Here is a 23,390-nt window from a genome sequence, read left to right as displayed (position 1 = left end):
CGCCTTGTTGAAAAACAACGAAACTCTCAAGCAGTTTGGGGATAGATAGCTCACTTCAGTCAGATCAGGTAAGATTTGCATGCCACAACACCACAGACTACAGCACAGGCTCTCCAGTCCTGACAGAACTGGTCACAAAACTCTGTTACTGCTACAGCCGCCTTGCACTTGCCTCACACTCACCTTCACATGCAGCCAGTTTGCTTCTTGCTGCAGTGTATTCATAACGAATCACCACAGAAGGCAGAATGTGTGATGCTGCGTAACTTGAGTGCTTAAGAAATTCCCTCCAGTATGGGTTAATCTTGGGGGGGACCCAGGGAAACTGGGGTCTCTTTGTCTTGCATGTATTTCCAGGAGACACCTATCTTCCCTGTCACTGAAAGAAAGAGCAACCCCAGCTCATAATTAATTTAGAACTATTAGCTCACCTTTGCAAAGATCACACCAGCACAGAATTAATTTCACTACCCATCTCATACACAGAGAATGGATTCCTGATTTGACTCAATTAACCCAGTCAATATTTTGGAAAAAACACATAATGTATGCACTTAAGCTATTTGCATAATGAATCCAAGGTTGCAAATTTTAAGCTGCCTATAAATAGCATGTTACAGTGGAAAACAATCGCTTCACTTTACAGCTGTCCTATCATGTTTAATGCCTCCCTCCTCCTCTTGTCTCTATAGTTGTGTTTGCAAACCCGGCTACAAGGGAGATGGCATGAGCTGCAGCAAAGTTGATCCTTGTGCTGCTTTAAACCCAGGTGGCTGTAATATCAATGTAAGTACGTGCTTTTCCCACAGAGCCTGACACCATAGAAAAGTAAGCAGAGTAAGGAAGATTTGGCCAGAAACTTTTGCAGAAGGAAGAGTCACAATTTTCACTGCAGTTTCAAGCTCTTTCCCCTGATAGCAGCATCACTATTGCTTAGACAAGCCTTACACCTGAAGCCAGATGCCACCTAACTGTCCTGACCGGATGGCTCTGCTCCCTCCCAGGCTGAGTGCATTCAGACGGGCCCAGGAGAGCACACGTGCGTTTGCCAGGCAGGATGGACAGGCGATGGAAGGGACTGCTCAGCCATCAACAATTGCCTGCTGCCCACTGTGGCAGGGTGCCACGAGAATGCCACCTGCATATATGTTGGGCCGGGTCAGGTACGTCCTCTCACATTCATTGCCACCTTTGGCACTAGTCCTCACCCATTTTGCTCTGCTGATGCTTCCTACCCTGTTTTCTTCCCCAAATTCTCCTCTCCTTCCCAGCCACAAGGCTATTTCCACATGGTGCTCTCTACCCAAAGCAGTCTGCTTTAGTTCCTATCCCAGTGCTCCCTCCCTCCTAATGTGGTGGTGTTCTGGCAGCAAATACTTTTTGGTAAGTACATTAGTAGATGTCAGCTATAGAGGTCTTCTGGAGATATTAATCAGTATCATTCCACTGAAGTCAATGGAGCTACACAGAAACGCAGACTAATTCACCACACCTAGAATATGCGCACTATTTTAATCATTTTAATGAACTGCTGTGTTTTATTGAAATGACAGAATGACTGCAAGTGTAAGGATGGATTTCAGGGGAATGGAATTGAATGCATACCCATAAACTCATGCCTGGAACAAAATGGAAAATGCCATCATCTGGTGAGTAATTAATCATTCCCTGAACAAAGTGTTCAGATACATATCACACCTTGCCTCCTGCGCACAACACAGAGTTTCCTTGCCATTTCGAGCCTGCAATTTCCGAGTTGGAACAAATCTTTCCAAGCAGTGCTACAAGCATCAAAAATGCTATGTAAAACACATCAGCATGGTACGTGCGCTGAGGACAGACAGCAAGGTCTGCTCCCATTTCTGCCTGTACAGAAGGACTAATCTTGAGCCTGGAATAAATAAACACTGCTTCTCTACCAGCAATTATGATTTGGATGCAATACTCTGTTGAGATGTTCATTCAAGTCACGCATCTCTACGCAGGCATCTATTAGCTTTATCAGTAGCTGCATGCGTTCAGCAGACCTGCAGGCTCTGCTGTGCTCTGTAGTGCCTGCAAGAGCCACACCAGCCTCAGGCAGGGTGCAGGGACAGAGCTGAAGACAAGAGCACAGGGGAGCAGAGGATGGGTCTGCTGTAGTTGGGTGAAGGAACAGGGCCCAGTTTATGTAGGGAGGAAGTAAGAAAGGGTGGAGCAAAGGTTTGGACTCCTAGACTTAGTGCATGGTGGGCAGGTGAGGGAGTTAGTGCCCTCAGCTGGTGGAGTTTGCCCTATAGGAGGGTGAGGACATCCATGGAAGATGGTACGAAGATCCTTTGATAAGGTTATGTCTGTATATGAATGTGTATCAGGAAGAGGGTTTACAGGCCATCCTTACTCTTCAGTGGTCTCCTGAGTATTTGACAAGTTCTCTCTTTCTGGTTCAAAGGCAACTTGTCAGTTTGAGTCTTCACGTGGCTGGGAGTGTGTGTGCCCAAAGGGCTATGAAGGAGATGGTAGAATATGCTATGGAAATGCTGCAGATGTAAGTAACATGGTCATCTTCTCTGAGCACAGGACCTATGGCACAGTTCTCACACTGGATCTTAACCAGAGAGATAGCAAAGCCATTATAAACACAGTTAGCAAAATACAATGCCCACCAGTGCTATCTGCAGGCAGTGTTCCTGCTGGAGACTCTTGCCTGATACAAATACGATCTCTTGTGTTTAAAAACATAGCTCGGAAAGGGGCCTAAGGGATCCAAGCATACTTCTTTAAGACAAATAGAAAAATGCCAGCCCCAGAGGCCTAATGTGCAGAAGCGCTAAGCACTCACCTCCCAGCTGGGAGCGGCGAGCACCCAGCTCTTCTGAAGTTCTGCCTTGAGGTCTCTCTTCGTGGAAATGGTCAATTTATCACGTTAAAACAAACCATGCTGACCAGCAGGCAAATAAAACCAAAACAAGTAAATTGGTGAAATAAATACGCATTTAACAGCGTAGGAAAAATGAGAGTGTCAGCTGTCCCAGCCATTGGCAATAATCTTACATGGCTCTTACAGCTACCTGCCATCCCTACTGATACATTCATCTATCTCTGTTCGAAGTACTGTGGCAGAATAAAGGCTCTTCACTTGCAGGATGATATGTAAGATGCTGTACAAACATCAAGCAAAACAACATACCTTTTTTGGATTAATTTTGCATTGAAGAAAATATTTAGGTTTATGTTCCCAGAAAATTAACGCTTAGCATGAGGTCAGTACACATTACGTACCAAGGTCAGGCACACCTAATACATCTAAGCAACAGAATGCCTGATTTTCAAAAGAGTTGGTAACTCACAATTCCCATTACCAGAAATCATCAGTACTAGAAAAACATTAATGTCCTTCCTTTTCACACATACTGAAAACCTCCTCCTCCATGATACATCAGCCAGGCCAGACACAGCGGGTTACACCACAGACTACAGCAAGAGTACTTTGGTACAGCTAATTATAACTTGCATACTCATTGCTCTCTTTCTCTTTCTAATCAGGAGTTATCTACCATGTCAGAAGCAGCCGCATTTAACCAATGGGTTAATGTAAGTACACTTCATGGTTGATTTTTTTAGTATGTTCAAGTTTGCAGAAATGCATAAGCCTTTTAGCCTTTAGAAATGGGAACCTCACAGCAATATTTCCCATCACACAGCAGAGGCCCAAGCTCTGGAGAGGCATTGAGTGCCTCTCCCACCAGTCACGGCGAGGCTGATCCTCTGGTTCCCTATTTCTGCCTGAAAACCAAATCCAGATCCCAAATTCAGGCAAGTGAGGAAGCTCCACAAGCAGGAGAGCAAGTTACAAGCCCATTACCTGAGGCAGGGGGCTACATAAGCCATGACTCACTCTGTACATAAATCACTGCAGTACAGATGACCAGCAGCAGAGTACAAGCACAGCCTGAATATGCACCCAAGTGGCTCCTTCCAACTTCCCTCATGCAATAAAACTACAAGTAAGTGCAGAGGGAAGGCAATGCCTTACCCTCCCCACTTTCACTGAGCCCCATGCCAGGAAAATGCGACTGTGTGGCTGGTTAGTCTGCTGCTGCCACAGCAAGCAAGGAGGAAAAAACTCAGTCTGTATGGGCTTGACTGAGGTGCAAGAAATGAAGGAAGAGATTAGCTTGTTTATCTTCAGATTAGGGAAGAAACACCAATTTAGAGGAAAAAAAAAAGTTCTAGCTAGATTGATTGTCACTGTCTACTTTTTATTTTCTTGTGCTATCCCTTATTACTAGGGCAGCAGTAACATTAGAGGACCTACGCTACTGTGGTTGGCACTGCATGAATAAAGATCAAAACCAGTTTCTCCCACAAAGAGCTTAAAACCTAAGTATAAGAAGTGTATAGCAAATACATGGCAAACAGAAAGGAACAGGGATGTGTTAATGAATAGTGTAAGAAGCAGAAGTCACAGCATATTAGCGGCTTTCATGCTTTTCAAAGTTAGATGGCTCAGGGATCATTAAAGCACGCAATTGCAACAGGGATCTCAGGGAGCTCCTTAAAAGAGAGGCCAGCATGGCTAATTTAAATCAGTTATCTGCCTGGCCCTGGGCTCAGGCTGCAGCACTGGACACTGTAAAGAGAAACTAATGAAGTTAAAGAAATGAGCACAATAGGAAAGGCTGTTCACCTGCTAATGTGCTCTTTAGATAATGAAGCGGAGGGGGCAGGGGCAAAAATCAGGAAGCAGATTCTGTATAATCTATTGAAACAGGGATGTGGAAATTTCTGATATATTGGTATCCCTTAAATTAAATAATGGTAGCTACAAATATGATCGGAATAGGGAGGTATATCCATCTATGGGGTTTTTAACTTCATACTTGAGCAGGAATGTGATGTTTACCACTTTTCATAACCAAATATTTTTCTTGCTGGCCAGAAAGGATGAGAAAGGGAAGTCTGTTGCTATTTCTATATTTAAATATTTGGAAGGTGACAGTGATGATGGCTAAAAAGAAAGATGATCTTAACAGAGACAAAATTCCCAGCTATTTAAGGGAGCCGATTCCCTTCTTGACTTAAAACCTAGTATGGGTATTGAAAGACTATCCAAAAGAAACCAGTTTCCAGGCAGCATACCAGGTGGAAAAAGATAGAACCCAAGCTCATATTGCTCCCTCAAGTTTTGCAGTATCAAAAATGGCAAGTTGTGGAGCCTGTGAAAAGTCTGGATAACCACATCTTCAGCAAGATCACATTCAAATCTTTAGCTCTCCTTTTTCTACCCCACAAAAAAAATCCACGTATCTGGAAAAATCCTCTCCATTGGAGGATCGCTCCATCTTTAAGGCAGATACAAACATATGGAAGATGAATCAGACCATGCATACTACAGAGCCGACATCCCCTGTCTAAAATTAGACCTGTCAGCAGCAAGCCCCACTGCAGTGCTAGTGGGCACAGATATCCCTTGGACGTCTTGAAAAATCCCAGCCATGTTAAATAGTCTTATTCCAAATGGGAACATTGTGTAATGCGGGTTTCTTATTTCATGGTTCATAATCCTTCTATCTATTAAATAGCATGGAGTACTCTGTAAGAGCAGGTTACTTGAAGTTATCAGTAACCAGTAGTATTTATTACCATTATTTTACTTTTTTTTAACATTCAAGTGCATAAAATAGAATCCATGAGACAGGCTTACTTTTGTGGGAGGCAACTTAGGTGTTTAATAACAAAAAACAATCCTGACCTAAACATTGCTTCTGCCCTTTAAATGCTGGCAATCTATTCTGTAAAAAAATAGACAGCCATTTACCATTTTTGTACAGCTCTAAGTACTTTTGTTCAAGTCATTGCTCAGTATAATAGTTTTTCCTCTACAGGCCACAAAGCACGTCACACACTCGGCATTGCTAAAAAGTCACCGGCTGCTATTTATAGATCGTCCTCAGGATGAATTATTTTACACTTTTTACTTTCATGCAGGAGGCTGAGATAAACTCAGTGTTGTCCACCACCTCAAACCTAACTGTTCTCGTGCCTTCTCTTCAAGCAATTGAAAACATGGATGAAGATGAGAAAGCCTTTTGGATGTCAAAGAGTAACATCCCAACTCTACTGAAGTACGTTAATGGTTTTGGGGTTTTTTTTTTTAGTGAATCGCTTTCCATTCCAAACAAGGCTTTGGTCTGAAGCCTCTAAAGCAAGACAGCTCTTACATTAAAGGAGGGACATAGGATTCCCCTTCTAGTTACAGTGGTATAAATCTCTGTAGTAACTCCACTGAAAACAAAGACGTTATTTGTATTATGTCAGAAATGTTTAAAAGCCAAGCTAAGATCAGAACATAGCTGACCTAGCTATTGTACAAACAATTCCTGCTTTAAAGCACAGTTTTAGACATGCTAAGCATATTTATCTGAAAAAAAAAAAAAAGGGAAAATACAAAACCTTCAAATCCAGTTGATTTCCTTTAGGTATCATGTATTGACAGGAGCTTACAGCTTTGCCGATTTCCAGAATTTATCGTCCTCTGACATGCTGCCAACATCTCTACAGAGCAACTTCCTACACTTGTCTAAAGAAAATGGGGTGAGATGACCTGCAAACCTCTGTGGTATAATACACCAAACCCTGGCCATCACTGCCATTGGCTTTCTTGTATTACAAAACCACACAGACATTATGTGCCTGTATTTTAAAAAAGACTGTGTAATAAAATTAAAGGAATAGATCAATTATATTGGGCCCTCTGGGAGACACATTAGCTTGATTTTCTCCACCATTTTACCTAGCTGAAATTTGTCCACAATATTATTTATTCCTAATGTCCCAGTAGCTGCTGCAAACATTGGACAGTCTCGTAGCCAAATGGAACTGCAGTCCCTGCCTGGAGCAGCCTGTGTGAACTAATTTAAGACAAAGAGCACCAAGGAAACCCAATAACTTATTTTAGGAAACTGGGAAGGTAGCAGGAAGCAGTGATACCATGCACATGTCCACATGTGCAACTCGATAGTCCCAAACCACCTGACAGTATTTCTAATGGTAAATAACTACAACTAACAGCCCTTCCCCCTCAGCCTTTTTATTTAGTACTCCATGTGCTGAGGAGGATTTTCTGGGAATCCGTATGGCACATTTAAGACTTCATCCCCATTAAGGGAGGGAAAAGTTCCCTTTGCTTTCCTTCCCCACGGGAAAAATCATGACCGGGGTCCTTCAAGGCTGCACAGATACAGGAGAGCCTGAATCAGCACAGGAGCTCATCCTGCCATGGGGTGGGGGTGAGCGCACCTAGCCCGAGTAACCACCCCAGTGCGAGCAACCCCGTGGCTTTGCGCGGAGCAGCACCAAGCCCCAAAGTCACCTCTCCTGCGCACAGTTCCCTGAGGGCAGGTTCACACTGGCATGAGCGGAGCCATGGTGGAGCCGCAGGCAAGCATTTGGGAAGGTGTGGAAATCCACAGCACGAACCGCCAGGAAAATGCTGCCACCACGACGCAAAAGCAAACCCTTTCTCCTTTCCTTCTTTCAGAACCTTACCCTCGAGGGCGCTCGCATCGTGGCTGGTGACATTGCATCCACAAACGGCATCATACATGTTATTGATAAGGTATACGGCCACATAGGGAGGATTTGTTCCTCTGCACCACAAGCAGTGGAAAGTAATTAACAACTCTTGGAAAAAAGTATTTGCACAGAACAGCATTTTCTCCTGCATCTGATCCTGGCAGCTGCTACCACAGCATGTGCACTGATGGAGGATATCTGTTCTCTTTTCAGGTTCTGACCCCCCTCCGCAGCACCATCATGCCGAGGCTGCTGGCCCGCCTAGAGCAAATGCCTGATTATTCCATTTTCAGGGGCTACATTATTGTAAGCTTTCACATCCTTTTAAGAATAGAAGCAGTTCTCTGCTTTGTTTGCATTTGGACTGGTATCAGACTATCAGTGGTCATTCTGATTTGTTTTTGTGTGTTTCACAACAGCAATACAGCCTGGCAAATGAAGTAGAAGCTGCAAACACATACACAGTTTTTGCTCCAAATAATGATGCCATAGAAAATTACCTAAGGGATAAAAAGTCTGCTACTCTGGTATGTATTACTCACAAGACTTGTCTTAACAACTCGGTATCTCATCTCATTTTCAAGTGGACGGATTGAGAGGACCCAGAAGTAGGATGAGGGATTTGTTTTCCAGAAATCCAGTAAGTTGGATTTTAACACAAGAAGAAGTGGGGAAGGATGTATCCACCTGTATTTTCCTGGTTTGCTAGAAGATCCTAGCTATTTGTTCTGGGTTTTGTCCTTCTCTAGATCAAAACCAAGCTGATAATATCCAAGACATGTCATCAGTAGACTTTTTTTTTTTGCAAAGAAGATCAGTACAGGAATGACCAGGAATAATACTGAAAAGAGTTTCCTAGGTGGACAAGTCTAGTCGCCTGTCATCACTGGCAGCCCCATCATTAATAATACCACAAAATATTCTGACTCTTCCTTAAAACTATCCAGATGCTTGCTCTGTCACTCCTGCAGGAACACTATTGCCCAGCCACTTCCCACAGACCATTTCTAATCCCAGTTTATAAGCAACGTTGGCCAGAAAAGGGCTCAGAAAAGTTTCTGAAATTTTCCTAGCTAGAAAAATTTCCTTGGGCAACCCCTGTTGCTGCTGCCCTCTCCTAGGAGACCCACACCAGGCTCATGCCTGACCTGGCCACCAGCTCCTCCCACCAGCGCAGACGTGTCCATCCCGCCTCCCCTGCCGACCTCAGTCCTCATGCCCAGAGCTAATTTATATTATTTTGACAGCACACCTCTGGCCAATTTATATCCCTTTATTCTTACGCCAGGAATATGCTTTAGCTGAAACAACTTTCTCTCTCTGGCATTTGCGCCCTGACGTATTTACAAGGCCAAACAGCCTTCTCAATCCTGTCGGTCTCCTCCCAAGATAAGCTATCTATTTCCTGCGTCATGCCAGCGCCTTTCTTCACATTTGCTTCAATTTGAAACAGCTTTATCAAACACGCCTATTGAAAGCCACGCCTTGCAGAAGCAGCTTCACCCATGGCTTGCTCGATTACATTAATACTTCCCTGCCTCTTCCATAAATATTTACCCTGCCACACTCTGTCCCTACTTTCATGGTCTCCATTTACAGCCAGGAAGCTGAGGAGCACAGGGTTCAAATGACTCATCCCAAAACATTTACCACCAACTGGCAGACTCACGGCAAAAGTCCTGCTTGCTGCCTCACTGGAAGAATTCACACGTGATCAAGCTACATCTACTCAAATGACTTTTGAACACTATTTTGGTTAGTTTCATGACACGACATCATCATTTCCGCATGACTGTAAGAAGCATTTATAACAAACTTTGAGAGGCGCATAAGTGGCTTTAAGACATCAATCCCATTGGATTCAGGTTACACACACACAGAAATCGTTTTCATTTCCACTACTTACCAATGTGTTTCTTCTTTCTTCCATCCTCCCAACCTTGCCTGGTGTGGCAATCTACAAAGAAAATCAGAAAACAACCATAAGGTTAAGCCTGCCTAAGCCTTATCCTCTTCATGAAACACCTTCGGAGAACTCTGCCGTGGAGGGGAGAGACCCCATTTCTTGGTCTCACTGGAAGCAAGGTTTTGTTCTCACTCTGCTGGTGATTAAAGACAGAAATGGAGATGCATGAGAGTTAACTTTTTCTCCAAATCATCCAAGTCAGGAGGATTAAATAGGGTTGGACATTGATGGAGGCCTATGCCTTAGTAGATTAGCTATATCTTAATTCCCACCTTCCTGCCTGCAAATATTTCTTTGTCAAATCTGTGGAAAAAAGCAGGATGAGTCCCACCCTATGAAATGTAAAGACCACTACTTAACCCTGTGGGCAAAGTCAGGCAACATCACAAATCTTGCAACCCGGGATTGTTTCATGCATTCACACACTTTCGAAGAAGCTGAAGAGTGAGGAGCAGTATGAATGTTCAGAACAAGGGAATGGCAGGCAATGGGATTTCCCACAAGCATTTTTTTGCAAAGACATACAGCTGCAGCAGCACTATATCTGTAGGCTAAGCAGCTCCTAAACCCTCCAAATGCCCCAGCTTCTCTCACATCTACAAATCTCTCACAAACACATGCCCCTTCTGTTTCTTCCTCCAAGTCAGGGAGAGCTCTGGGAGTCCTCCTCTGCTTCAGAACAAGATGCAGAAGCCTTGGGAAGCCCTCACAAAACTTTTATGTACAGAGAATAATTTCACCACATCAATGACAAATGAACACAGTCTAGCAATAATGCATAGAAAACTTTCCAATTAACAGGTGTGGTTCTAACACTTTATCGGCTGAAGATGACCTTAAATATTAAAAAAAAAAAAAAACCAAAACAAAACAACCTATAAATTGCTGTAAACATTCATCTATAGGTTATTCAGGGATTCCCAAAGGAAGAAGGAATGAGTATGGGGAAGATTATAAAAGCATTCATGAATACGCAACTTTTGATGTCAAATAAACTCATGAAGTTGAGTCTAAAAAAAAAATCATCTGACTATCTTTTCCCTGAATCTGTCAGCCAGCCCTATACACAGAAAGAGACACTACCAGGCACAAGCAAACCTTGGTCCTGCCAGTTCAATAGCCTTCCATCCCCCATGGTCAATAGAAGTTTCATTACGACAGGAATATAGACTCTCCACAGTAAGAAACATGAAATAACCTGCCAGCTGGAGAAGCTTCTCCTTAAATTCAGGCAATCTATGTTTGGCTTATACCCTGTGCAAAAAGCTATCCCAAAGAACTTTCCATGCTTTGTTACGTAACTCTGAATTTAATTGTGTGTTTGCAGGATGAAGGCCAAATCCGCTATCACATTGTGCTGGATGAGAAGCTCCTGAAGAACAACCTGCACAACGGCATGCACAGGGAGACCATGTTGGGGTTCTCCTACCAGGTTGGGTTCTTCCTCCACAACGGCCAGGTAATGCTATTTGCCCTTAGAGAAACAGGTTTCCAGCCATTTATGAATCCAGCTTCAACTTTAAACTAACAAGCAGTCAAAAAGAGCTGTGCACCCCACATTAGCTTCTGGGACTTAATAGCACAAAAGATGTTGCTCAAATGCAATGTCCCTCTCAGACCTGCTTAATTCAAAGTCACCCTTGAAGGGATCTTTGATTGAATTTGATTTCAGTTATGCTGTTCCCATTTAGCATTGCATTTTAGAAGCTACTGTGGTGGACATGCATCTCTAGCAGCTACAAGCCTGCATCGCAAAGCAGTCATTAATCTGACTTCCAAGAGCTGTTAGAAACCTGCCTTCAATTATAAAACATTAATTCTATTTTCTGTGGATTTACTCCACTTTCAATCCTAAGAGCTTGAAGCACTTGGCCACAAATATGAATTGCCTTTCAACACCGCTCATGGGAAAATCAAGCACAGCAAGATTAAGCAACACACCCAATTCTGTGGCACAGAAGGGAAGGGAACTTGGTCCTCCTTCTCTGTCCCAGAGCTCCCTCCGGGCATAGGCAGGGGGCAGAAAGCTTCTTGCCAAAGCAGTTTCAGCCCTGCTGTTTGCTCTGCCCACAGAAGAGCCTTGGAAGAAACATCTGCTCGTGGGACTATTGCTGGTGAGGGCACAATGGGAGTGTGGGGTAGCAGTGAGATGATGAAAGTCCTCCTTGAAGGAGCAGCTGCTGGGAGGTCTTCCCTGAAGCCCATCATCCCCCACAGACAGCAAACTCAGCTCTTCACTTGCTTGAGGCTCCTTCTTTAAAACCTTTACACCCCATGGTGGAAAAAGCTGCTCTGTCAAATCCTATTGCTAAGAAATTTCAACATGCTGTGTGTCATCTCATGCCCTCCAGTCCAGTGAAGTTCTTAAATGCAGCAAAACTGGGATATAAGCAAGTGCTTGAAGTTAACGACTTTCTTTGGTTTTCCTGAAGTGAGGCTTGTACATTGCTCCTTCTTTCACCCACTACTGCTGCAGTTACCATAAAGCTACTAAACAGCTCTGCTGCTTTCTAACCGACTGCATTTCTTTTACAGCTATTCATAAATGATGCGCCTATAAGCTATACAAACGTTGCAACAGACAAAGGAATTATTCACGGTTTGGGAAAAGTCCTGGAAATCCAGAAGAATAGATGTGATATTAATGATACCATGATCACTGTAAGTAGTTCTGTTCATATATATGTTTAAAGGCCCATCAGAGAGATCTATAGCCAAATACAGTTAAAACGTACAGGATACAGTGACACTGTATTTCCCAGCAAGGAATGCATGCGTTTTCTGCAAAGGATATTCCTACCAGAGTTTTAGCATCTATTAAGACTGCTTGGATCCTGCAATCAGTGTCCTGACAGCCTAGATAAAATATAATCAGAGCAATTCCCGAGCTTTAATTTTCAGAAAATTATAGTAATGCACTATTCTAATACATCTTCTTAGCCAGGCCACTCATTTATATAGTAAACAAGTGGGGGAAAAAAAAAACTGGAAAATAAAATATTTTTAGTAAGGAAAAAATGTTTCTTTTCATTCCAGGTGTAGATTACCGCTGCACGTACACATGAATTCCTCATGCCCTCTGAGTAAAACACTCTCCCTCTTTTGTTGCTTTTACACATGAAATAGAAATGAGTTTACATTCCTTTAAAGATGAGGATGTGGTTTCCTCAAACAGGAGGAGAAAGGTTCCCTTTGTCTTTTCTCCTGAGTGAGTCTAATAGGACAACAAACAGGCAGGTACCTCCATTTTTATGGAGCATGCAACAAACTAGACAAGGAAGACAAAGTGAGACTTGTGCTTCAGTTAAAACAAGTTTAACAGGCATGAACTTCTGCAGCTTAATTCTTTTCCTTGGGATACAGTCCCATATCTGATTATATTTCACTCAAGGCTTTCCCCCAGCTTTGCTCTGTCAGGTACTAACCAGGCTTCGTACATGGTCCTTTGTTTTCCTGTGGAAAATTATTTTCCCTGCTATGTTCAAATGCAGCAACATACTTAAACACTCTTTTAAGCCTTAGTAAAACTAAGCTCATATTTAGCTATAGAGCATATTAAGCAATATTAAGCATTGTATATTAGATACAACATGTAGCTAAGCATTTTGCAGAAACTGACCTTACATGTGCAAATGAGTCACATACACATACAGCATAAGGCATATAGAACGTATGAGTTTTCCATTTCCAAGCTGCTATTGCCCTTGTGCTACAGGCAAACTATGTCCAAGCTCAGGATTTGCCTCTTATTGTACTTTCAATGGGAAGCATTTCTTTAGAAGAGCAAAGCGAAATATCCAAAAGAGCTTTCCTTCTCCTTCCCCTTGGCAGAAGGCTTCCCATGGGGTGTCCCTACCGATCCTCTTGTAGGGATGTTCTTCCTTGCTGAGCTGTCCAGCTACCCTCACCACCTTTACCAAAGGGATTAGCCTGATTATGCACTCTGAGGGCTAGGATTAGGAATACAGCTGGAAATTACGCATTTTCTATTAAACAATCTGTCTGCAGCTCTATACAGTCTGTTAACTACCTCCCATTTGTGTTGCTTAAGGAAAAGTGCAGAATTTGTTCGCAGCCATCAAGTTGTCCCCCAGGAACAAAAGAAATAGTAAGTATTGTATCATTAATGCTAATCTATTTACTTTTTGTCAAAACTGAGCATAGATGCATTCAATCCTGTTTTTAATATAATTGCCTCAGTTTCAGCAAGTTATTGTAGTGACTTCAGCCTGCTACATACATTGCTTACAGTCAATAGACTCAATCTGCCCTGAGAGCAAGGTAGCAGAATCAAGGGCAGCTTAAAGATAAGTTTATCTTGAAAGACCAGTTTCTAGTATGCATTGGGACAACTGAAGATGCCTCAAACTGCAGAGGTTACCTCTACCATGCCAAACTGAGGGACTTGAACATGGTCTGGATCATGCTTGCTACAGGAGGAATTACAGAAGCAGCTTTTACCCTTCAAATCAGAGACGTACAGAAGGGCAAACTCAGCCTGTCCCCAGCAATATGCTGTGTCACAAGGAGACTTGGAGACTATAGAGACTTTGGGTGCCCAGGCCCAATGCATGAGAATTGCAGATATTTAGCAGGTCCCTGTCAACCACGTAAGACCTAGAGTTTCTTGGCATCTAAATTTCTCTGGGAAAGCCCCTCTGTTGTGATTATATAAGCATATTTTCCTTTATACTTTTTTATTTTTTAATTAATTATGCCAGCAATAGGATTCCAAAGCAGATCAAGTCCCATCCACCCCATTAAAGTAATTGGCCAGCAAAGCCATATTGAAGTACTCATGTGTAAAACTCAAAACCATTAACGTTTCCTTGACAATGAGCAGTTGGATGGATGCTTATCTCAATCTTCTAACAAGTGTACAATGAGACTGGCAAGCCTTCTTCCGTGAGCAATCTTTCCCAGCTGGGTTCAGACCAGGAAGATAATGTTTCAACAGCTGTTTTTGCAGAACTTTGGCACTCAGTTTTCCAAGAATTAGGAAGAACAGGAAATGTATCAGGAAAAAAAAAAAACACAACACGAAACATTTGCCAAACTTCAGAAAAAGATTCTGTTCAATTCTGAGCAAAGGCAGTATTAGACATATCTTTAAAATGCCACAGGGCACAGAGTTAAATTGATCATATGTTCGCTAGCAAAAATCATTTAGCTAATGCATTTTTATTTCTAAAAGTATTTCCTTCATTTTCATTGTGAATGTGTGACTCGGTGCACAGTGTGCATAAAGTTAATGTCCCATTTTTTAAAACATTTGAAAGTAGCTGATCAACATTACTCAGAAGTGGAGCCATTTCTCCAATTTGTGTTCAGGCAGGGGAGAAGAAATACTGCATCCTCTCGGAAAACAACATGAGAATGTACACCATCCAGATCGGGTGCCAGCCAAAGTGTGCTAAAACCATCATTGTGAGTATACCGTTTCCATCACAGTAAAAGCCAGGAACACCCATCCCTGAACTTCACCCTCCTCGTAATCCCCACTAAACACACACAGCACATCAAGGCAGTCCCTGACAATATATTTATAGGCCTTTTATTCTGGATGCAGCAGAGATTGGAAGGTTAAAGGCTGCTGATGACTGCAGCATAGGGAGGGCTGGGAGCCGATGTGGTGCAGAGGGAGCACAGGTTTGGGAACGGTTACCCCATGCTTGCCTCTAGCAACCCCATCCATCTTCCTCTGGGGTGGTGGAGAGCACCTGGGTCCCACCAAGGACTTGGAGTCATAGCCTGAGCCCCGGCATAGTAAGGAGCAGAGCTCAAGCGCTGCTAAAAATCCAGATCTATAGTTCACCTCCACACAGCAGCAGTTCCAAGAGACAATACCCAGCGACCAGGTGCTTGCTGCCATGCTTGCAACCCTGATCCTGACCCTCAGCACAGCATTTCTGGATTTCCAGACGAGGGAGTGCTGCGCAGGTTTCTTCGGGCAGCAGTGCCAGCCCTGCCCAGGGAAAGCAGGGAACGCTTGCTTCGGAAACGGCATCTGCCTGGACGGCATCAACGGCACAGGCACCTGCGAGTGTGGAGAGGGGTTTGTCGGTACAGCCTGCGAAAGCTGCATCAAAGGCAAATATGGCCGCAACTGTGATCAAGGTACTGAGCATCCCCGAACCACACAGGCACCTTCGCTAGTCTTGTCAGCTGTCAAAACCTTCCCCTTAGATCTTCTAACCATATCCATTCTAGATCCTGGAAAGGTACATCACTTTCAGGTAACAGGCCAGTCTTAAAAACATGATTAACCCCTTTTCTTTCCCCCAATGGTATTTTTTCTCTAATCCCTTGTTTGGAGAGGGTGCCTCCTGCTCTGGCATGCTACAGGCTTAGAACAGCATCCAGCGAGAATAGTCCTCTTTAGCACTGCTTTTTCACCAATGCTTTCCCATTAAAATAGAGTTTCAGTCCCTATATTTGGGAATAGAGGAAAGATAAAGGATATTTTGAATTTAGGTTTATTCTGTAGGTAGAAGCCAATAGGCACAAGCCGAAGCATTTCTCAAAATAGCCTAGAGCAGAAGGTGCCATCAACAGAAGACATCCGGGCCATCCTCCTGCCCTTCCTTCCCCTCGCTGCCTTGCTGCACACACTGCTACCCTGCCCAGGGACAGTGGTTTCCTCCCATCTCTCCCTGCAGCGTGCACTTGTGTCCACGGGAAATGCAGCAGCGGGATCGAAGGGGACGGCTCCTGTGAATGTGACGTTGGCTGGAGAGGAGTGACATGTGAGACTGGTGAGTATTCTCTCCTTTTTTTTTCTGGGGAGAGAAGTGAGCATTTCGGAAAATGCCAGAGCTACAGCCATGATCAGATCCCAGTGGAGGAGGTCTAAGTGCACTACCAGATACCCAGCAGCTTCCCACATGCAGTGAAATACAGGTGACACTCATGTGCTATGGAAATTAATTACCATATTAATAGAGATCCAGCTGAGAGACTGCTCATGAGACTTAAATGCCTTACTTAGCTAATTCTCTAACTGTATCACCCTGTATATGTCCCAAAAGAATATCCTATTTGTTCAGGCTATATATTTTGCAGAGTTACCTAGCACATTTTGATCCTCTGATCAAAAGCCTCTCAAGTGCTCCAATAAGTTGATTTAGTTATACAACACTGGATATTAAATTATGATCTGTAATATGATAAAAATTAATTAGCAAATAAATCACTTTGTGTTGGTTTAATACAGCTCCTATATCCAATAAAATTATGTTTTAGTTAGACATAATTAAAATATATTAAATAACTATTTCAGAACTCTACATATAATAGTATAAAATAAAAAAAGTATAAGCACATTAATAATAGCATTCAATATCTGTTTTAAATTTGCTTAGGAAAAAAACAGTCATGAAATGAACTTTAACTATAGAGTTGCTATAGTTGCTATACCTGAGGAAATTTCAGTTCCTTTGGAAAACCTATACTTACATAATTCAACTAATAATAAGCAAAACTCAGAGTAAATACAGATAAATGACAACAGGTGAAATGTTTCCCTGGCGATACGTTGACATGCCTTTTCCTCACAACTGAATTCAAGTGGTACCCACTGATCCATACAGATGGAGTCTCTATACAGACTGAGAGAGCAGTTGCCTGGTGCAGAACTCATAACAGACTCCAGCTCTGCACGGTGGGAGCAAAAGACGGGTAAACTAGAAGGATGTTCACCCAAAAGGTTCTGATCCCTGTTTCTTTTTTTTTTTCCCCCCCTTACAGAAATCAAAGATGATGCATGTAATGCCTCATGCCATACCAGTGCTAAGTATGTATGAAATCCAGTTATTTGGAGGAGGGAGGAGAAAAAGGGGTTCTCTTGCAAGCAAAAAGCATAGTTCATCTTGCTCTTTATGAAGACTTCTCAGCAGCATAGATAACACTCATGTTTTCTGCCACAGAGATAAGGGGTGATGTTAATGTAACGTATTCAGCGATTAGGCCAAAAAGTTCAAAATGTGCATGTTAAAAGGGGAAAGAAATGAGATTTTGTGGGGAGGCAAAAAACACCCGTGAGACATCCTACCATGCAGTATCCACAGAAATGGAGCCTGCAGCACTTTTAGAGAATGAGATGGTAGGACAAGGCCGATCACAAAGGTGGGTTTCTGAGTTGGTCTTTATCTGTCCCTCCTATTTCCCCCATCGGCCACCACACCTATAATTGGGAAATGCCATCAGCACTAAGGACTTCACCAAAGAGAGCTGCATTTGACAAGAAACAGCTCTCCTCTTCACATCAAAAAAAAAGCTCTTGGTGGTCCAGCACCAGTATTGGGACATTAACCACTTTTCAAAGGAGCAAGTCACCCCCATTGAGCCATTTACTGAAGTGCACCCACCCCTCATCGTTGACCAGACAGCAAGATTTGCTTTACCCAAGACATTTAAAGAACAACAAAAGATGGCTGGAAAGACTCCTCATTTTCAGCCACTGGTATTCTGTAGGAGCAGAGAAACTAGAGGGGCAAACCTCCTTCTTCCCAGAAATAGATCATTCTCCCCCCGTGTGTTTGTGAACCGCAGTTCACAGCAGTGATATTTTACCAGGCTTTTTTGGCAAAACTCCACTCTCAAATTTGCCTGGGGGAATCCCACACATACTGGCATCAAGACTGTGTTTCTGACAAGAGAAGCAGACTGTTCTTCTCTTGAGTCTTATTCATCCACTGCCATACCCCTGTAGGTAGAAGGATAGGTGCAGTCATGGCAGAAGGGGGCAGGGGGGGAAGGACAGGATTGTGCCGGCTGTGTTGTGACATTGTGCCTGGGTGACACCAGGGAGCAATCCCTGTATTAAACAGAGCTTACGGGGCAGTAAACCCACATTTGCACACAGAAAGCCAAACTGTCCAAAAACACCAAACTTGAACCCAGGGACTCAGATGACCGGCTCCCACCCCTGCACATCAGTTCTGCTGCATCCCTCAATGAATTGTGTGCACGCAAACAAAAATTTGTGCACATGTTTTGGGTGAGCATGCAACTTCTGGAGTCCTGCATGAGAAAATAAGACACTTTATGACCAAAGGGTGCATTTTTAATACTTAAAATAATACATCCAAAATGCATTTGGAAAGCTTGGTCCGACTAGGCTCATTTTTATTGTTGTAACTACATCATACCATATGGTTAAATGCTTTGTTATTTCTATGTGACATTACCTTCGGAATAATGCACAAAAACCAAGGTCTGTAAAGAAGACCTGGCTACATTTTTTTCTTTTTTTTTTTTTTAAATGTCATCTCCCTCCTTTTACCTCTTTAGTTGCCTTCTCCTATCAAATGGCACTGCCTATTGCAAGTGTGCAGCTGGGTTCGAGGGGAATGGGACGTTCTGCACAGGCAAGTGGACTTTGTTTCTTCCCTTTTAAGAAAAACATGCTTGAAGTACTCTGTGGTCACAGTGGAGCTGATGAGAGATGAGCACTTCCTTATGCACCAGTTAAACAAAAGGAATTGTTGCCAGTTTGCTCGAAACGAGTAAGAGCCCAACAGGTGCAGATTCATAGCAAACAAAGGGCTCAAAATCTCCAAGTTGCAAGGCATTGTGCTAAGGGAGACCAGAGAAAAGGGAACATGCCCTGCAAAACCCAGGCCCCATTGTTTGCATTGTAATGAAACCTGGATTATGACTTTTACTCCTTTTCCCAACAAAGCCCAGCCAAGAGAGGCCAATTCAGGGTACAATAGTACTTCCAGCTATTGGAAGCTGTATAGCCCTACCATTTCCTCAGTTTTCTGAACTTGCACAGATTTCTGGGGTGGTAAAATCAACTCATTTAGACCAGAGATATCCAAGAGATCCTCAGAAAGGGGCAACAGCTGCTTATCCTAGGTGTCCCTCCAAGAGTCTGGGATATGCAGTCTTACAAAATAGACTGCTTCCGGCTACAGTGACTGTAATTAATTTTACAGTTGTTTTACTTAATCTTTAACTGATTAAAATACTAATTCTCCTGGGAACAGAAGCATATTTGTCTACTTACAATGGCTGGCAGGGTCCTAATCCAAGATTTTAGCACTCTTACTCTGGCTGCTTTCATTTTCTTTTCTGGCACAAATTAACCAAATCCATTTTAATCTGCTGGTGGGAAATTCCTCATGTGCAAGAAGCCCTGGGTGACACAGGTCACCTGTAGTGGCTCTGCACTCACCCTTATTCCCCTATACAGGATTCCCAGGCAAAACCAGTTACAGGACAAGTCATCTTCCCAGTCTGGCTGTTACAGCTGCTGAAACAGCAATTTGGGGTCATTTGAGGCAAAAACTGAAGCGATGTTCCCGCTGATTTGATTCACACTGAAGATCAGAAAGGCTCCCTCCCTGCTCTCAGGGTAACTCAAGCAAGCTCAATTTGCCAGCCTCTGACTCATCCGGAGTTGTAGAAACGCCGGAGTATCCATCTGAGTAACAACCAGGACTTTTCATCACAGGAGGGGGCTGGGTGGTATTACACTCCAGACCTCCTGCAAGAGAAGGCCATTTGATCTGTGTGCAGAAAAAGGCAAGCTAAGGGAAAGCTTGAAATGGCCATTTAAGCTAGAGAAGAATGTGAAGGTCCCTTTTTTGGTGCTTGGTTGGAATGGGCAGAATCAGAAGATGGGAAGTTACTGAGAGTCAGTCCTGGATGAATTCTTATCTTCCAGACCAGAAGCATCTTCTCTGCTTTCCCTCTTGCAATCAAGAAGGTGTATTAAATACCTGGCACTAATGAAGTCTATGGCCACTTAAATCAGAAAAGTTCTGTGTTCAGAAAATGTTAGCAAATCCCTTTAAAAATAGAGACAGCTTAACCTGAAAAGCAAAAAGCCATTTAAGCACATTGTTTTAATCTGGGTTATTGTCCCTGTTCAGCTATTGATGCTTGCAAGACCAGCAACGGTGGCTGTTCTGCCAAAGCAGAGTGCAGAAGAACAACACCTGGCAACAGAGCGTGCATCTGCAATGCTGGGTACACTGGAGATGGAATAGTTTGCATCGGTAAGCATTCACAATGTCTCGTATCACAAGGAGGAAAATTACAGGAGTGAGTTTTCCTGTAGATGGAAGATCCTTCTTCCACTACGACCCAGAAGTGCAGTTTCCTGATACTATAGACCCTGATGCCAAAGGCATCTCTATGTGCCACGTAGTTGATACTACTTGGCAAACCATGACACTACAGCAGTGTGCTGTGACACCAAAAGATTTATTAACAAAGATCTACCTCTCAACAAGGATAGTCACATCTGATGGCAGGGTTTTAGCCTTCACCAAGACAACTGCAAGACCCAGACTGAGGTATTAAGTAGCTAAGGGAATGAGGTTCATTGATTCACAGTTATAGATCTGCATTCCTAGTATGCTTTACCTAAAATTCTCCCTTCTTGGGTTTTCAGAAGTCACTCTTTATTATTATTATTATACTGTTTCTGTTTTTATAAAGAAATCAACCCTTGTCTGGAGAACAACGGTGGATGCGATAGAAATGCAGAATGCACACAGACTGGACCCAATCAAGTGAGTACTTTGTCAGTGCAGAAAAATAAGACTGGCCAAATGCTGACATTCGTGTAAATAAAGATTTCCTCTTCTCTACTTTGTTTTTAAATGGAAAAGTGGATTTCATAACAAAAATTCTGAAAAGTATATGCTTCCCTCAAAAAGGTATTTGAGGCAGAGTATGGACAAACATGAAAAAATTAATTTCAGTAAAAGAAATCCAAAACTGCAGAGAAAAAGCAGTGTTTTGCTGTTTCAAGTGGTTGTTTTTCTCCTTTGGCACGTTTTCATGTGTAAACCTGTCAATTTGAAAGTATTGCCCGATAATGTTTCTTTTATTGTTATAGAAACTGTCCGTGGAAAAAATCCATTTCAGACTAGCCCTTCCCCCAGAATAACTCAAACATATTCACAAGGAAACAAAATGGGCTGAATCACAGTTCTCATATAAGGGTCACAGCATACCAGCATCCACCCACTCCTCTGTATCTCCCATGCAGCAGTACCACACACTCCCCAAAGAAAAAAAAAGTATAAAGGGACAAGGAGGGGAAAGGAGAAACAAAATGGCCCAGGCAATCAAATGACAGAGATTAGTGTTTCTATTTTTAGAACAGTTTCAGAAGAAGCTGAACACCCTGATTGCAGCACTTCTTATCATACCCCTGTAGTTTCATATTGGCTATTGGCAGGACTGTATTGGCAGGACTCAAGCACTGCACATCAGTAATTCTTCAGGAGCAAAGCAAGAAACAGAGACCAGGAGTCAGAGGCCACCTCCTGCCTTCCAGTTGTCCAGGAATGGCAATAAGCCCATCAGCCCTTTTTGCCAGTACCGATCAATTAACTCTGCCTTGACTGTCGGTTGCAAGTCAGAGCACAGAGCCACTTAACCCCTTCCCCTTCCCCATCCCTCTAGACAAGACAGGTGATATATATTTTCTTCCATACACCCTCACTGAGGATAGAAGTAGTAGCTACAACATGATTATTTATACTTCCTTACCCATGGGAATATAGTTAACGTCAGAGCAATAACAACCTCCACTACAAAATCCCATTGCAGCAGAGCCAAAGTTACAGGACAGAAATGAGTCTGCTTTCTGTAGGGCTATCAGTCACACAGATACATAAAACACTGCTATTACACTGCCTACCAGTTTTATTTCTGCTGCAGAAATCTCCTTGAATTTTCAGTCTCCTACATATTAAATGTGAATTCTAAATTGAAAACCATTAAGCAGTGAATTGGAGAGGAAGATAAGTAATTTCTTTGCAGCCACATTAATTTTTCATCTCTGCGATAACTGCAAGTGCAAAACAGAGTAATCATGATGTGCCAAATGCATTACTGCTGCATGGGAAGCTGTCAGTAACATCAGGACACAGTTCCAAGTGTGTTTTGAAGATATGTTTCATCACTTAAAAAAAACAAGGGAAGGGAAGAGAAGAGAGAGGAATACCAACCAATGCAAATAAAATGAGGGAAACAAATTAGGGGTTTAGCCTGTTTTGCCAGCAAGATGACTGTGTGCAGGTGTCAGAGTAGTCATTTCAAATGACCAGGACAGCAGAGGAGAGGCAAGAGATAGATAGGCAGCAAAAGGCAGATAGAGACTGTTGGAAATTGTTATTCCCCAGTCTCAGTCTATGGTTGCTCATGCTGGCCAGGAAACTGCTGCAGGAGAGATGATGTACACCATATCACTACGAAATAATCTGGCAAAAAAGTAAATTAAATAAGTGTGCTGAAAAGAGTCCAACATCTTTCCATGCGTGCATGTCTTCTGTTTTTGCTTTGTAGGCAGCATGTAATTGCATGAAGGGATACTCTGGAGACGGTAAAAGATGCACATATATCAGTCTGTGTTCACAAGTAAGTATCCATTTTAAGGAGAATATTTAAGGTCTTGTTATAATCATTACACTTTTGAGTTTTGTGTGCATTCAAAAATAAGTCAGATGGGTAGATCTGGGACCTTCTAGGCCCAGAATCCACTTACCTTAACTTAGCTGATTTTTAAACATGCTTAGTTCAGTACACACTTTAGTGCCGTCACTGTTTTAGAAACTAGACATGCAGCAAGAGCTTTTCCTGGACCACATCCCAGACAATACAAGTGAGGGCCTGGACTCATCACTGAGTCGGGGGGGGGGGGACCACACCACAAAACACCCCTACACTGCAGATCTAGAGAAACAGACCCCAGTCTGTAGTGGTAAAGTACAAGTCACATCATCTCAGCAGATATTTTTTTTTTTTTGTACATTGTTACGAATAACATACAAAAGATCACCACTTCTCTCTTTTGTCGTTTGGGACAGAGCAAGGTCCTGTTAAAGGGTGGGGTCTGTGCCTA

General features: G+C 42.8%; 1 protein-coding gene across 1 annotated transcript in view; it reads left to right on the top strand.

Annotated features, from left to right (window-relative positions):
* STAB2 (stabilin 2) overlaps positions 1 to 23,390 on the top strand; it is an 89,529-nt gene that overhangs the window by 38,073 nt on the left and 28,066 nt on the right. Inside the window, exons 24-44 of the mRNA XM_059816492.1 lie at positions 693 to 786; positions 1,005 to 1,163; positions 1,554 to 1,649; positions 2,432 to 2,527; positions 3,526 to 3,573; positions 5,971 to 6,107; positions 6,462 to 6,576; positions 7,523 to 7,600; positions 7,771 to 7,863; positions 7,977 to 8,084; positions 10,851 to 10,982; positions 12,059 to 12,184; positions 13,575 to 13,631; positions 14,855 to 14,950; positions 15,445 to 15,640; positions 16,183 to 16,278; positions 17,270 to 17,315; positions 18,815 to 18,891; positions 20,404 to 20,529; positions 20,975 to 21,048; positions 22,835 to 22,906. Of these exons, the coding sequence (XP_059672475.1) occupies positions 693 to 786; positions 1,005 to 1,163; positions 1,554 to 1,649; positions 2,432 to 2,527; positions 3,526 to 3,573; positions 5,971 to 6,107; positions 6,462 to 6,576; positions 7,523 to 7,600; positions 7,771 to 7,863; positions 7,977 to 8,084; positions 10,851 to 10,982; positions 12,059 to 12,184; positions 13,575 to 13,631; positions 14,855 to 14,950; positions 15,445 to 15,640; positions 16,183 to 16,278; positions 17,270 to 17,315; positions 18,815 to 18,891; positions 20,404 to 20,529; positions 20,975 to 21,048; positions 22,835 to 22,906 (2,122 nt within the window). The remainder of the gene's footprint in view (positions 1 to 692; positions 787 to 1,004; positions 1,164 to 1,553; positions 1,650 to 2,431; positions 2,528 to 3,525; positions 3,574 to 5,970; positions 6,108 to 6,461; positions 6,577 to 7,522; positions 7,601 to 7,770; positions 7,864 to 7,976; positions 8,085 to 10,850; positions 10,983 to 12,058; positions 12,185 to 13,574; positions 13,632 to 14,854; positions 14,951 to 15,444; positions 15,641 to 16,182; positions 16,279 to 17,269; positions 17,316 to 18,814; positions 18,892 to 20,403; positions 20,530 to 20,974; positions 21,049 to 22,834; positions 22,907 to 23,390) is intronic.

This window comes from Gavia stellata, chromosome 4 (genome assembly GCF_030936135.1).
Source record: "Gavia stellata isolate bGavSte3 chromosome 4, bGavSte3.hap2, whole genome shotgun sequence".
Taxonomy (NCBI): domain Eukaryota; kingdom Metazoa; phylum Chordata; class Aves; order Gaviiformes; family Gaviidae; genus Gavia; species Gavia stellata.
Note: the sequence above shows the minus strand (reverse complement) of the source record. Positions and strands in the feature narration are given on the sequence as shown.